This window comes from Cucurbita pepo, chromosome LG19 (genome assembly GCF_002806865.2).
Source record: "Cucurbita pepo subsp. pepo cultivar mu-cu-16 chromosome LG19, ASM280686v2, whole genome shotgun sequence".
In the NCBI taxonomy this organism is placed as follows: Eukaryota; Viridiplantae; Streptophyta; class Magnoliopsida; order Cucurbitales; family Cucurbitaceae; genus Cucurbita; species Cucurbita pepo.
In genome coordinates, this window is record NC_036656.1 from 2490526 (window position 1) to 2504075 (window position 13550).

The 13550-nt window shown below is 37.9% G+C and overlaps 3 protein-coding genes and 1 long non-coding RNA gene across 5 annotated transcripts; 2 read left to right on the forward strand and 2 right to left on the reverse strand.

Annotated features, from left to right (window-relative positions):
* Positions 1-2884, forward strand: LOC111781159 (auxin transporter-like protein 4). 2 transcript variants are annotated; one of them, XM_023661611.1, is made up of 9 exons: positions 1-289; positions 382-591; positions 685-870; positions 958-1070; positions 1148-1331; positions 1405-1502; positions 1646-1853; positions 2271-2528; positions 2601-2883. In XM_023661611.1, exons 2-9 carry the CDS (start codon positions 418-420, stop codon positions 2814-2816), a joined length of 1437 nt encoding a protein of 478 aa, XP_023517379.1. In that variant the 5' UTR covers positions 1-289; positions 382-417; the 3' UTR covers positions 2817-2883. The 2 variants fall into 2 exon arrangements, with proteins under 2 accessions (XP_023517379.1, XP_023517378.1); XM_023661610.1 differs by having other exon boundaries at positions 685-1070; positions 2601-2884.
* Positions 2885-3516: 632 nt separating this feature from the next.
* Positions 3517-4440, forward strand: LOC111781445 (30S ribosomal protein S31, chloroplastic). Its single transcript, XM_023662031.1, has 3 exons — positions 3517-3778; positions 3868-3932; positions 4015-4440. The coding sequence occupies exons 1-3, from the start codon at positions 3622-3624 to the stop codon at positions 4147-4149; spliced, it is 357 nt and encodes a 118-aa protein (XP_023517799.1). The 5' UTR covers positions 3517-3621; the 3' UTR covers positions 4150-4440.
* A 154-nt stretch (positions 4441-4594) lies between these two features.
* Positions 4595-5393, reverse strand: LOC111781446. The gene is made up of 2 exons (XR_002812986.1): positions 4964-5393; positions 4595-4704 (listed from the first exon to the last, which is right to left on the reverse strand). It is a non-coding gene; the product is annotated as an uncharacterized LOC111781446 (long non-coding RNA).
* Positions 5394-5474: 81 nt separating this feature from the next.
* Positions 5475-12027, reverse strand: LOC111781444 (RNA polymerase II C-terminal domain phosphatase-like 2). Its single transcript, XM_023662030.1, has 16 exons — positions 11758-12027; positions 11069-11539; positions 10269-10479; positions 9530-9687; positions 9371-9441; positions 9173-9278; positions 8993-9082; positions 8763-8901; positions 8300-8614; positions 8085-8221; positions 7959-8012; positions 7650-7746; positions 7428-7564; positions 6728-6804; positions 6176-6433; positions 5475-5592 (listed from the first exon to the last, which is right to left on the reverse strand). Exons 1-15 carry the CDS (start codon positions 12025-12027, stop codon positions 6310-6312), a joined length of 2457 nt encoding a protein of 818 aa, XP_023517798.1. The 3' UTR covers positions 5475-5592; positions 6176-6309.
* Between the last annotated feature and the right edge of the window lie 1523 nt (positions 12028-13550).

Here is a 13550-nt window from a genome sequence, read left to right on the forward strand (position 1 = left end):
TCTCCTCTTTCATTCACTATATAAATATATTTATTCTGAAACAAAAGCCGTTTCGAAACTCGCAGAACCTACGCTCTGTTTTTGCAGCCTTTTCACTTTTCAGATTCTCTGGCAGTCGCCGCCGTGGGCCGCCGTTTTCGGGTTGAGCACCACCGTAATGGTGGCGCGCATTAATTTCTGAGCTTAGGTTTTTGGATTTCAGGTCATTTAAGGGTTCTTGAGGGGTTTCCTCTGTTTTCGAGATTTATTGCTCTGTTTTTTAACCTCAAAATTGGAGGAATTTTTGGAGGTGAAGAAACAGATCTGATTTGATTTAATTTGATTATTATGAGATGGGTTTTGTCTTATATTTACTGTCTTGTTTGTGTTCATTTCCAACAGATCTGCAGAGATTTAGACGTTTAATTTTGAAAAAAAATGTTGGGACAGAGACAAGCAGAGGAAGCCATTGTTCCGACCGCCGCAAATGAGGCGGAAAACAGCGGCGGAAAGGAGGAAGGAGAAGAAGAGAACTCTGTTTTCCAAATGAAAGATCTACTCTGGCACGGCGGCTCCGCCTGGGATGCTTGGTTTAGCTGTGCCTCAAATCAAGTGAAACCCCCCTCCCCCCCAAAATTTGACCGGGAAACCGCCCATAATTGGCCGGAAAACCACTCTGAATGTTACCGCATATCTGTTTTGCAGGTGGCTCAAGTGCTTTTAACACTGCCGTATTCATTTTCCCAGCTGGGAATGCTGTCCGGAATCATCTTCCAAATATTCTACGGGATGCTCGGAAGTTGGACGGCGTATTTGATCAGTGTTCTGTATATTGAATACAGAAGCCGGAAGGAGAAGGAGAACGTTAGCTTCAAAAACCATGTCATTCAGGTTCCGCCGCCATTAAAGCCCTCTTCCTCTTCTTCATTTTTCCAATATGAAACGACGTCGTTGTTGTTGTTGTGTTTGGTTTGGCAGTGGTTCGAGGTTCTTGATGGGCTTTTGGGACCTCAATGGAAGGCCGTGGGGCTCGCTTTCAACTGTACCTTCCTTCTCTTTGGATCTGTCATCCAGCTTATTGGATGCGCAAGGTAACCATATCAAAACCATAATTAAATTAATTTAATTACAACAATTAAATTAAATATTTTTTAAATTTGTGATCCAGTAATATATATTACATAAATGACCACTTGGACAAAAGAACATGGACCTACATTTTCGGAGCATGCTGCGCCACCACTGTTTTCATCCCTTCCTTTCATAACTACCGGATTTGGTCCTTTCTCGGCCTTGGAATGACCACTTACACCGCCTGGTACTTGGCCGTCGCCGCTCTCGTCCACGGCCAGGTTTCTATCTCTCCGCCCCTCTCTCTCTCTCTCTGATCTTCTGCCTTCTCATTTCTCTCCGCTGCTGGTGCAGGTCGACGGTGTTATCCACTCCGGGCCGACAAAGCTGGTGCTCTACTTCACTGGCGCCACCAATATTCTTTACACATTCGGCGGCCACGCTGTCACTGTGTAAGCCCCCCCTCCTCCTTTTCTTTTTTAATTATAATTTTTTTTTATAAGTCTTTAATTAATTAATTAATTAATTTCTATTATTATTATTATTATTATTATTATTATTATTATTATTATTATTATTATTATTATTATTAAAGGGAAATAATGCACGCGATGTGGAAACCCCAGAAGTTCAAGGCTATTTACTTCATGGCCACTCTGTACGTTTTCACTTTAACGCTTCCGTCAGCTTCTGCCGTTTACTGGGCTTTTGGCGACGAGCTTCTCAACCATTCCAACGCTTTCTCTCTCCTCCCCAAGAACCGATACCGTGACGCCGCCGTTATCTTAATGCTCATTCACCAGGTTATTTTTTTTTTTTATTTTTTTTTTATTCAAATTATTTTGTTTTTCACTCTAATTATTACTAATTAGCTTTCAAACTTTTAAAATATCACAATTAAGCTTTTTCTTTAAAAAAAAAAATGTTTTATTTTTGTCATTTAAACATTTTAGGCGTGTTCCATATTTAGCTAAATTATTGATTATACTTTTTAATTATTAAATTATTGGATCTATAATGAAATTATAGTTATAATTTTATTTTTTTATTAATTTATTTAATGGGTATTGGTCAATTTAATCAAGGAAATGAAGCAAAATTTAGGGGAACAAATGGTTTGGATGGAATTATGAACGTTAAAAATTTACGATTGGGTTAAGTTGGGTTCATTATTTATTTGAGTTAGAGAAAATTTATGACTCGAACAATTGAACATGCAGTTCATAACGTTTGGGTTCGCGTGTACGCCGCTGTACTTTGTGTGGGAGAAAGTGATTGGAATGCACGACACAAAAAGCCTGTGTTTGAGGGCTCTGGTGAGGCTGCCTGTGGTTATTCCCATATGGTTTTTGGCTATTATTTTCCCTTTCTTTGGGCCAATCAACTCTGCCGTCGGCGCCCTTTTGGTCAGCTTCACCGTCTACATCATCCCCGCCGCCGCCCATATGCTCACTTACAGGAAGCCCTCAGCCAGACAGGTCCGCTCTTTCTCTTTCATTCTTCTTTCTCAACGCCATTTTGTTGTACTAATTATGATTGATTTCCGGCAGAATGCGGCGGAGAAGCCGCCGTTCTTCCTCCCAAGCTGGACGGCTATGTACGTATTGAACAGCTTCATAGTGGTCTGGATCTTGGTAGTCGGGTTCGGGTTCGGCGGCTGGGCCAGCGTCACCAACTTCGTTCGACAGATCGACTCCTTTGGCCTCTTCGCCAAGTGCTACCAATGCAAGCCCTCCCTCGCCCCTCCGCCGACACATCGTCACTGACTCACTCTATTCTGTAACATATGGTAGAGGAAAAATAGTAATATTTTCCTCTTTAAAAAAAAAAAAAAAAAAAACTTTTAATTTTCATGTGTGTAACTCTCGGATTTTTGTTCTATTTTATTTAAATTTATCTATTTTTTTTAGCATTATTAATTAATTCTCTAAATTATATATATCAGCCTACTTAATTTTATCGAATATAACAATCTGCCATATATATATATATATATATATAATATTTCATCCTACTCTATATAGATTAGTTTTATCAGATATAACCATCTATTATATATATATATTATATAATATTTCAGCCTTTTATATAGTTTAGTTTTATTAGATATAACCATCTAATATATTATATATATAATATTTCAGTTTATTTTATATATGTGTATATATATATATGTTTTATAATATTTTAGCTTACTCTATATAGTTTAATTTTACTAAATATAACCATGTACGTGTACTTTTATATATATATATATATTAAAAATAATAAAATAAAGAAGAAGAATCATGGAGTGTGGGCTTTTGAACGGGTAGTCTAATGGGCCGTTAGCCCAGAAATCTAAACGAGTGGAGCCCACTTTATATAGCTACTTTCTTCCTTATATCTTCATGAACGACATGTCGTTTTTATAAAGAGCGGTAATCTTATATCTTATCGGAGCTCCGAAAGTCCGGGCGGGTGAGGTATAAAAGAGGGATAAAATCCGTCACGGTCTCCACTCGAAACTTATCTTCGTGATTCTTTCACAGACGCGCGCTCTCCTTCACTCTGCTTCATCTTCATCCGTCCATGGCTTCACTTCCTTTCGGACTTCTTCAGGCAACATTTCAATCTCCTACTCTTTCTCCTCGTTGTTTCTCCTTCTCCAAATCCGAAACCCTAGGAACCTCTCTGCGTACTTCTACTGGAATCTCTGCAACTTCCTCGCCTTCTTCAATTCCCGCCGGTATGCATTTGTTACCTTCTTTTGTACTGTTCACGTCTCTTCTGTTCACCTTCAATCGATTGATTTTTGTTCTATTTTTGCTTTTTTAGTGTATTGTGGCAGAGGCGATAAGAAGACGGAGAAAGGAAAGCGGTTCAAACACTCGTTCGGAAATGTAAATGTCTTTACTCTCTCTTTTCTTTGTTCGTTCGAATTTCCTTTGTTCGAATTTGATTTTCTTGGGGAAAAACGTTCAGGCAAGGCCTCGGGACAAGACGAAAGGGAGAGGGACACCAAGAGTACCAACTCCGCCTTCTCCGCCTAGAAAGGATAAGTTTGACGACGATGAGAAAATCAAGATCGAAATCGACGAGTCTCTTTTCTCTCGCTAGTCATGGAGCAGCCTAGTTCTGTTTGTTTGTTTGAAATTTGTTTTCTAAATCCAGAAGGTACCTCCGCTTCTTATATTCGCATTATTTTTGTATGAATTCTTCAGTTGTTTGCTTTCTCAGTCTACTCGAAGTATGTACGCTCTCCCTTTCTCTTGCTTTTGACCTTTTCTGAGCTAAACTCCGACTATTGATGCTTCATAGATAATCTTTGCGTCATTAGCAGGCAATTGTTGAAATGTAAGTTTGCTTCCTCCTCCATGTTATCGAAGGCACTAGAGTTGAGCTTTTCTAGACTAACGTTAGATACAAAAAGAATCTACTAGCTCCTTTCTGGTTTTACGAATTTCTTTCCGATTGTTGCCTTTGTATGGAAGCGTCAATTGCTTGTTTATCTACAAAGTTCTAAGCGGACTTTGGGAAGATTTATCCAATATTCTCTCTGTAATAGGCTAATACGAATCACTTATTTTAATGACTACAAAACCGTAAAAATATAAGCTCCAATTGGAGCATTGTTCACCCGATGGTTGATCACTTCACTTCGCAATCATTGAACTAAAAAGAAAAAAAAAAAAAGTTTCAGAAATATAGACAAAAAGTAGTTGGGTTGCGTCCTTGGATAGGCTGTGTTTTCTACTACAAAATAAACTGTATTTCTTAACTCAATTTCAGCCACCTATGTTGCCTTTTATTATGAGTGTTTTGGAGGTTCTACCGTCTCTCTACAAAGAGAAAGTTTCTCCTGATGTCAACCAAAGCCTTTTATTGTCAATGCCAAGAGTAACTGAAGAGGAGGAGGAAGAAGAAGAGGTACCTAGGTTTATTGGCCCAGAAGACCAAAAAGGAAAGAATCCGACAAATGCTTGAGTCCCAGTTAGTTACTCTTCTTCTGCATCTTCATGTTCTTCCTCTTCCTCTTCCTCCTCTGTATCATCTTCATGTTCTTCCTCTTCCTCCTCCTCTGTATCATCTTCATGTTCCTCCTCCTCCTCCTCTGCATCATCTTTAAGAAGCAGTAGTTTAGTTTACTAGACTTGATGAAAGAAGGAAACACCTCTCTCAGTAGATTATTTGACATGAGTAGCTCAATAAGCGTTGGCAAAAGTCGATGACTGGGGTTATGGATATATAGGTCGTCCATTAAACTTTCTCGGGTTATGAGTAATCCTCCTTAGGTTATAATAAAAAAAAAATCAATGAAATTTTAGGAAAAAGCTTGCCTAGATGATCCTGACCTGTGTTGAGAATGGGTGATTTAGGAAAAAAAAAAAAAAAAAAAAAAAAAAAAAAAAAAAAAAAAAAAAAAAAAAAAAAAAAAAAAAAANTCCTCTTCCTTTCAGCATTAGATCCGGTCCGACTTTGGCAGTTGACCCGCTTTCAAACCTGTATTGTTTTGTTGGATCATATTTCTTTTCATATTGCTCCAATCCATCATCAAATTTCCTGAAAATAGCGCTATAATTAGAACAATCATAATACTAAATGTTTTTTCTTTCTTCCCAGAATTTCATCATATTTCAATGATTAAAATACCAATCACCAGCAAGAAAACAGAATGTTTTATTTGTAACTTATTTTAATGTTTTTTTTTTCTTTAATGTAAAGTGGAATATGACCATTTATTATTCTCTTCTTCAAATTGTTCTGTTCTTTTTTGTTATATAAAGGAATTTTTTCACACTAAAATTTGAATAATTAGGTTATTTTCACCTGCACAAATTTATAATAAAATAGTTATAAGAGTATTAATATTTTTTATTCACCGAAATAAAATAATAAAAATAAAGAAGGAAGCTAAAAAGACTATTTTGATTGAGTAGGAGTGTAATGAGAGAAGGATTTAAATTATTAGTGTGAGCCTAAGGAGGGAGGTAGAAAAAGAAGTAGAGACACTAATGGCCAACATTAAGGCAGTAAGAAATAGGGCCGCGACTGAACCCAATAATAAACATTTGCAGCCCATATTTCTCACCAAAAAAAAAAAAAAAAAAAAAAAAAAAAAAAAAAANAAAAGGTTATTCTTCACCTCAAGGCCGTTGGGAGGCAAAGAAAGCTCCGGTTGCAGTGTACATTGTAGGGTGGGAGGGGCCTGGGTTACAAAACAAAATCTGTCTCCAAAAATGAACATTACGTGTGTGGGGTTTGGGTGTTTTATTCAGTTCAAGTAATGGAATTCCCATTCTTCTGCCTCAAAGATCCTACTTCTTCTTCCTCTTCTTCTTCTTCTTCCTCCTCCTCCTCCTCCTCCTCCTCCTCCTCCTTTGATCGTTTACTGGGAAATGATCTATATACATAGTTGAACATGGTAAGAAGTGTGTTTAGTACAGCTTATTGTGAGTGAGAGTGATTTAAAGTGATCTAACTAAACAAATATTTATTTGAAATACTTTTGAAGAAATGTAAGATATAATAACATTTTTATTGAAAATGTTTAAATTAAAAAGTATTAAAACGACTCAAATCACATAAACAAAAAGTGGTTATGGATAGAGAGAGCGAATTTAGTTCCCAAAAAAGAGAAGGAAACAAGAAAGCTTGGAAACAAATGGAGAAAAAGGAATGTGTTAAAGGGTGTTACCTCGGGGAACACTGGCGCTTCTGAACATTCTGTTGATTTGCCGAAACAGAGTTAGTAGTCTCAGGTTCATCAGAAGCCTGAAAGCATTTATGTCAGTAATCACAAGAACGCAGTTTCTGGAATAAAACAATGACACTGAAATAACCAATTAACTATGTTTCTATTCTCTTCAATGTTTTTATTTAACCAATGTTCCTCCACAAACAAGATTGAGTTGATTCAAAGAGTTCATCTCAGATATTTCATAAACAGCAAAAAACAGAAATCAATCAAAATCCTTTAATCCTCCACTAATCAAATCAAATCAAATGAACTCAACTACATGGGAGGCACTTGGATAAGGGGTAGAAACTGGGGGAGGGGGATTGACCACCGACCGAGCTCATACCTTTTTTTGGAACAACTTTGAGAGGCAGCTTGGGGAAAACATGAAGCCCAGCTCACTTTGCATTGCATTCAGTGTTTCGGTTTTGGTGTTCACATTTGGATGGCAATGAGATGAAGTAGAGGAAGGGGGGGAGGAGGAGGACGAGGAGGACGAGGAGGACGAGAAGGCGGAGGAGGAGGTTGTGAGCAGAGTAACACCCCCATCTGGAAATTACTTTCCTTCATACCCTTTATCCAAGCATCCACCTATGTTTTTGAACCACAAAAATCAAATCATCTATCTCTATCCAAATGGATTACTACTAATTCACACCTCCCACTTGTTTTCTTTCTTAACTTCTGGAGCTACATTGTCCCATAAGAATCCATTTTCGCCTCCAATTGAAAGCTTGTCGAGATCTGCGTCTACTCCAGGTCCCAAAAGAGGCTTCATATGTGCAGCATACTTATCTGAAATTCCATGAAGGTACAAAATATACGAGTTTTCGTAACCGTGGAGCAATATGTTAAAGGAATAAAAAGAATGCATTTGTACCTGCTAAATTGTGAAGTGCATTCTCCGCAGCTTGTTGTAGAGCATCTTTCCTCGTCTTACCCAATCCAACACCAATCTTCTCGCCAGTAAACAAAACCTGAACCAAACACTCAGAAACATGAAATTTGCAACATTCTAACACAATTTATTTCCACAATCTCTAGAAAATTAACAATCCACAAAGATTTTCCTTTTCTGATACAGAAAAATACGCTAAATGTAGCAAAAAGCAACTTAAATATAAAAAATATATTCAATTTTGTTCATGTACAGTTGAAAATTTTCTATAACGAGCATTTTTTCACCAACCTCAAATGAAAATTGCAAATCCTTGCTGGTACTGACAACAGTTTTGAACTCCACCTACACAATGAGGCAAAGTGAGAAAAAACAAGGTGAGAAGCAAAAACCGTTCAAAAAACCGACACCCTGTACCTTTGAGCCGCATCTACGACCAATTTCTTGTAGAACTCCAATGTATAAAGAGGGCGGAGGTATAGTAACTTTCCCTGCTTCAGGTTGTTGAGATTCTTTGTTATTGCTAGATGCTCGATTTTGAGATATAGCAATTCCTGCCAAAGCTTCAGTCAAGTAAGACTACAAAAATTAAATAAGTCGAGATCGTGGAATATAAACTGGTAGAAGAAAACCTTGTGGATTATTGCTGAATGGGATCTGATGAGACCGATGTTTATCAGCTTTTGAAGCTTCAGATTCTTGAATAAATCCTGAAGATCGACTATTGTGATGTCCTTTACTAGAGTCATCATCCACGAATGAATTTCCTTGCACCTGTAATCCGGATGCTGATAGTTGTACGGGCATTCTGGGGAGTATAGGGGGTTCACCAAAGTGCGGAGCCCGAAGATCAATACCAGGTTTCGTAGCAAGGAGTCCTCTCTTCATGTCATAATCACAATCAGAAGAGAGATCTCGTCTGACAGGGGCTCCAAGCAACCCAGGCTCTAAAACAATATGCAAAAATAAATGAGTTCTACTGCTCTTTTGATAGAAGCGAGTCAGGTAAAACCGTTACAGAATGCCAAAATGGAATTTGGTTTTTCACTGTAAAGAAAAACGTTGAGAGAAAGTAAAAATATTAGAGGCCCATACTTTGAGAAGGCAGTAGAGGTCTTGAAGATTTTGGTCCAACAACATTTGGATTTGGAGTAAGCAACTGAGAAGTATCTGCTCTTACAACTGTATGGCTTGTAATAGGATTATTAGCCATGTCTATTACATGCTTATCATCCTGAAGTGTCAAGAGTTATATAAAAAGGCCTTCATTACTCATTACTCAAAATATGAAACGTTTGATAGACTCGCACATACGAAAAACTCACCGGCTGATTCAATCTCCTTTCCACTTCAACACCATTCATTCCTTCACCAACTGGAGCATTCACAATCTCATTGGATACAAAACCAGCTTCCTATCAATAATACATCAATGAAGCAATTAATAAAAATTTATTCCACCAACGATTATAACGGTAAGTGTGGATATTCTTCGTCTCAAATACCTCTGACATCATATAACTGCTCACATCAAGAGCAGGAGGTAGATCAATGACATCATCTTCATATGAAATTTCAAGAATCCGTCGCAACAAACTCTCATCGAATTCTCTGTATAAGGGCAATAAGATATGATTAGGTTTAACAAACGATAAAGGCAGGTGTTCGTGTGTTGGTAGGTTAGCACAGCTATTTACACTTACTTGAAGTAACAACCCCTGACATTACACGCGACATTCCTTGCCACGCAGAGGACAGGGACCACGTTTGCTATCTATCCAAAAGAAATATCACATTATTAAACACTCAATTGGTCTTTATCTTAATTTCTTTACTTGAAATAAAAGAGAACATTTTCACACCTCTGCTTGAGGAGCATAGTAAGGAGTAAATGCTGGAACTACATGTACACGTGGTTGGTCTTTGTCTTCCCAAACCTTTGAACGGTCATCAATAACCATTGCCATCTTTGGATGACATGTACCGGATTGGAAAACATTCAGCAAAGATTTCTTAGAACCTGCCAAGTCCCCCAACCTAAGTTATTGGTCTTAAGTTCCCCCAAGAAAGTAAGGAAAAAATGAAGATCACTCTCCTCTTCTACTTGCAGGATTCGTACTACTTCAAGGATTAGTAAGGAAAGAGAGAGCATGGTTGAAGTGGGAATATGAGGAAAAAAAACATAAATGCAATTAATAAAGAAGAAAGGTGCTGAACTTCGCGCCTCAGGGCTTCATAGGAAGGCACACACTTAACGCCCTGCCTCTTAAGTGCACCTCGCCTTGCTGCGCCTAGCACCTTCTTAAGTGCACCTTAAGGCGAGGCAGATCTGTGCCTAATGCCTAGGCGTACACCTCAAGACCCTTATTAAAACATTAGCTATTAAGAAAGGGATTTCTCACATCTCTAAATAATCAATAATATTAAAAGCATCATCATAAAAATTTCAAAAGTCTTCTTCACAAGGCGGCTATGAGTGTTGGCATCAGCCATCGGGTAACATATGTGAATCTACAACCCATATGCTGTAGGCTGTTCCAAGTTACCTGCTTATACAATCAGTGACTTCTGGTTCAGAATAGGATTAATTAGAATTGTTACCTGATTTGACACAAACAACACGGTCAAGAAGCTGCTTTGTTGCAATCAGGTGTGCTTCTGGATCAAGAAGCCTCCACATTTCTAATGCATAATCTCTTTCAGCCATGGTACATACATAAACTTCAAAACGCTTACGACCCCTAGCAGTCAAATAGCTTCTTAAGTCTTCCCATGCAGGCCGTAACCTCACAAGAACACTGGTATCACGAATCTGAAATGAAAATACGACTTTAGAATGACAAAATATTTCCTTGAGTCATTACGGTGGATAGGTTCATCCCAGTCACTATCTCTGTGAATCTCATATCATATCGGTTTTCTTGTGTTCGTTTTTTTAAAGTTCAACAACATGAGGAGGTTGGGATTCAAACCTCTACTTATGCCTTCACCACTTGAGCAACACATCCCATGATTCATTGAAAAGACTATGTCCACATGTTCTTCCTAACTATTTAAGTTAGGTAACCAATGTTAAAGGTTAAAGCATATATGCGTTTTGCCTATTCAAAAAAGAAAAAGGACGCAAAGACGAAACAGGCTACAGATTCGTATCCTCTAACTGTTCGGAGATTTGAGCTAGATGTTCTCTATTCAGATTGCTTCCAAGATAACTAATCATTATTTAGAATCCAAATTTGTCAGTTCTATTCTTCTCATTTTAAATCAGTATATATTGAAATGCAATGCCAAAATGGATCCAAAAATAATAATTACGTTTATAGAAAAGGGGAGGAAATGAAAACAATAACAATAACAATAATAGAATGGAACTATTGGCACAACGCGAGAATAGAGCCAACCTCTGGATTGATGCGAGTAAGAACAATATTCTTGTCCAGCAATCTAATTATAGGACGAACTACTTTCTCGCAGGTCCCGTTTAGGGGAGGAACCTCCTCCAGCTGCACCTTATAAATCCTCCCATTATCATTTACAGTGTCGTTCTCAATATACTGTTTTAGCAGCAAACGATCTTCCAGGTACCGCCTGAGTTCAGCTGACATTCCAGATACACGCAATGGATCTGTTTCCCGCGTGAGCCAAACTCGAAGAGCTTCAATTCTATCTTCAAAAGATTTCATAGTGTTTGCTACAATAAGCGTTTCGTCTAGATCAAAAACAATCGCAAGACACCTGAGATTTAGCATTCCTAAACAGGATACATATAGACCACTGGGCACCGCAAAACACCAAAAGCACGGAAAATTCTTCTGCTTGCTCGGCATTGCAACCAGGTGAATTTCTTCGTCCCCAACCATCACAATTGCTGTCTGTAAGTTCAGACGAGAACATCAGAATCCAAATTACGAACTAACTTCACTCTCATACGTCCTCTACACTCCAAATTCACAGTTTCATCATTTAAAAAAAAATCAACAGAACCAGAAATCAGTATTCACATCACACATGCACTTTCATACATATATTTCCTCTCAGAAACAAACCAAAACATTCAAAAAGGGGGAAAAAATCAAGAAAATGACTTGACCTTCAATTCATGGAAGCAGGAGTAATGAAGCTGGATCAAGTGAGGTTGTTCAACAGGTAAGGAAGATTGGAGCTTACACCTGAGAGAAAATGAAGAAATTGTCTGAAGAACTGAAAGGGGAGGGCATCTCTCACTGGGCGGCGATATGCGGTGGATTCTAATCTCGTTGTTCGGAAACTGAAAATCCTGGTCCGTCGCCGGAATAGCGTCGAGTTCCCCAAGACGCACGTCGCCATGATAGACCACCGATTTGAACCCTAACCGGCTCATTCCAACACAAATTAAGGAAAACGTGCAAAGAAATCAGAAAGAGAAGAGGAGAGAAAAATGTGTGAGAAATTGTTAGAAAGAGTGGTTGAACATGGAGTTTCTCTGTCTCTTCTTATTACTCTTCTCGTCAGTCTCTCTCTTCCGCTCTCTCTCTCTATCTCAGCCCCACCACCAGTCTCTCTTCCGCTCTTTCTCTCTCTCCTCCCAGTTTTCTCTCTTCGTGGCCTCAGCCCTTTGGTTTCAAACAAATGAGAAAAACGGTAGCGGGTTCGTATTTATAGGCGCCACGGTCCAGCTCGTATTTGTAAGTTGTTAGGGAATGTGGAAATTACGACAATGACCACCCTTCCTTCTCCTGCCCGGCTCCTGCCCGGCCACAGTAAGGACTTCCTATTTTTGTTGTTTTTCTTAAATTAAAATACTAAAAAAATTTGAAAAAATAAAAGAATTTAGACTTTATTTCAAAAATATATTTCAACTTAAAAAAAAATTAATTCCCTTTAAAGTTCAAGGTAAGTATCCGGCTATCCAACCCTGTTTCCAATTAACTCGAGTACCAAGCTACTATTTTCTAGATATCGAGCATACTGTTTTTTGGACAAATAATGGACCTACGGAGCATTAAACTCTTTAAAACTTGTTCATACACCGTTAGCGGAGATTACCCATATATTTTGTAGAATGGATCTGTTAGAAAGTTTTATTTTTAATGGTATAAAGTTTGTAAGGGCCAAATGGTCAATTTGACTTCGTCTTTTGTCTTTGGTGGAGATTAGAGGGGATCGAGATTAAATCTTAGCCACAAATGTCGGGAGACTATAAATACCCATAATATGTTAGGTAAAAATTAGATTAGTGAAGAAATGTAATTCAGATCTCAAATTGAGACGTTTCCCTTAGAAATTCGAGCATCATATTTGTCATTTATAAGTTTGAAAAAAAATGCCCAATTCCCCTTTTGTGGCTTCGACTCTCACATAAAGTTCTTGTTTTGCCAATTCAAAAGTTGGCGAAGGTTTTTTACTAATGAATCTATAGTCAAAGTCATTCCATTCCGGAGACTGTCCTCGATCAAAAGATCGTATTTCTAAATTTTCATAAGGTCCCCCTGAAATTCCTTCCAAAGCTTGTTGAATAATTTTTATGGATTTCGTCATCTCACCAAGTTTGACTAAATAACGAGCTAATGAATCTCCTTCTTTTTGCCACNTTTAATGGTATAAAGTTTGTAAGGGCCAAATGGTCAATTTGACTTCGTCTTTTGTCTTTGGTGGAGATTAGAGGGGATCGAGATTAAATCTTAGCCACAAATGTCGGGAGACTATAAATACCCATAATATGTTAGGTAAAAATTAGATTAGTGAAGAAATGTAATTCAGATCTCAAATTGAGACGTTTCCCTTAGAAATTCGAGCATCATATTTGTCATTTATAAGTTTGAGGAAGAATTTGCAAATTGATAAAACTCGGCGGGCGAATTTTCCATCTCCAAGGAAAACCACCCTGATCCCCTATCAAAAAAA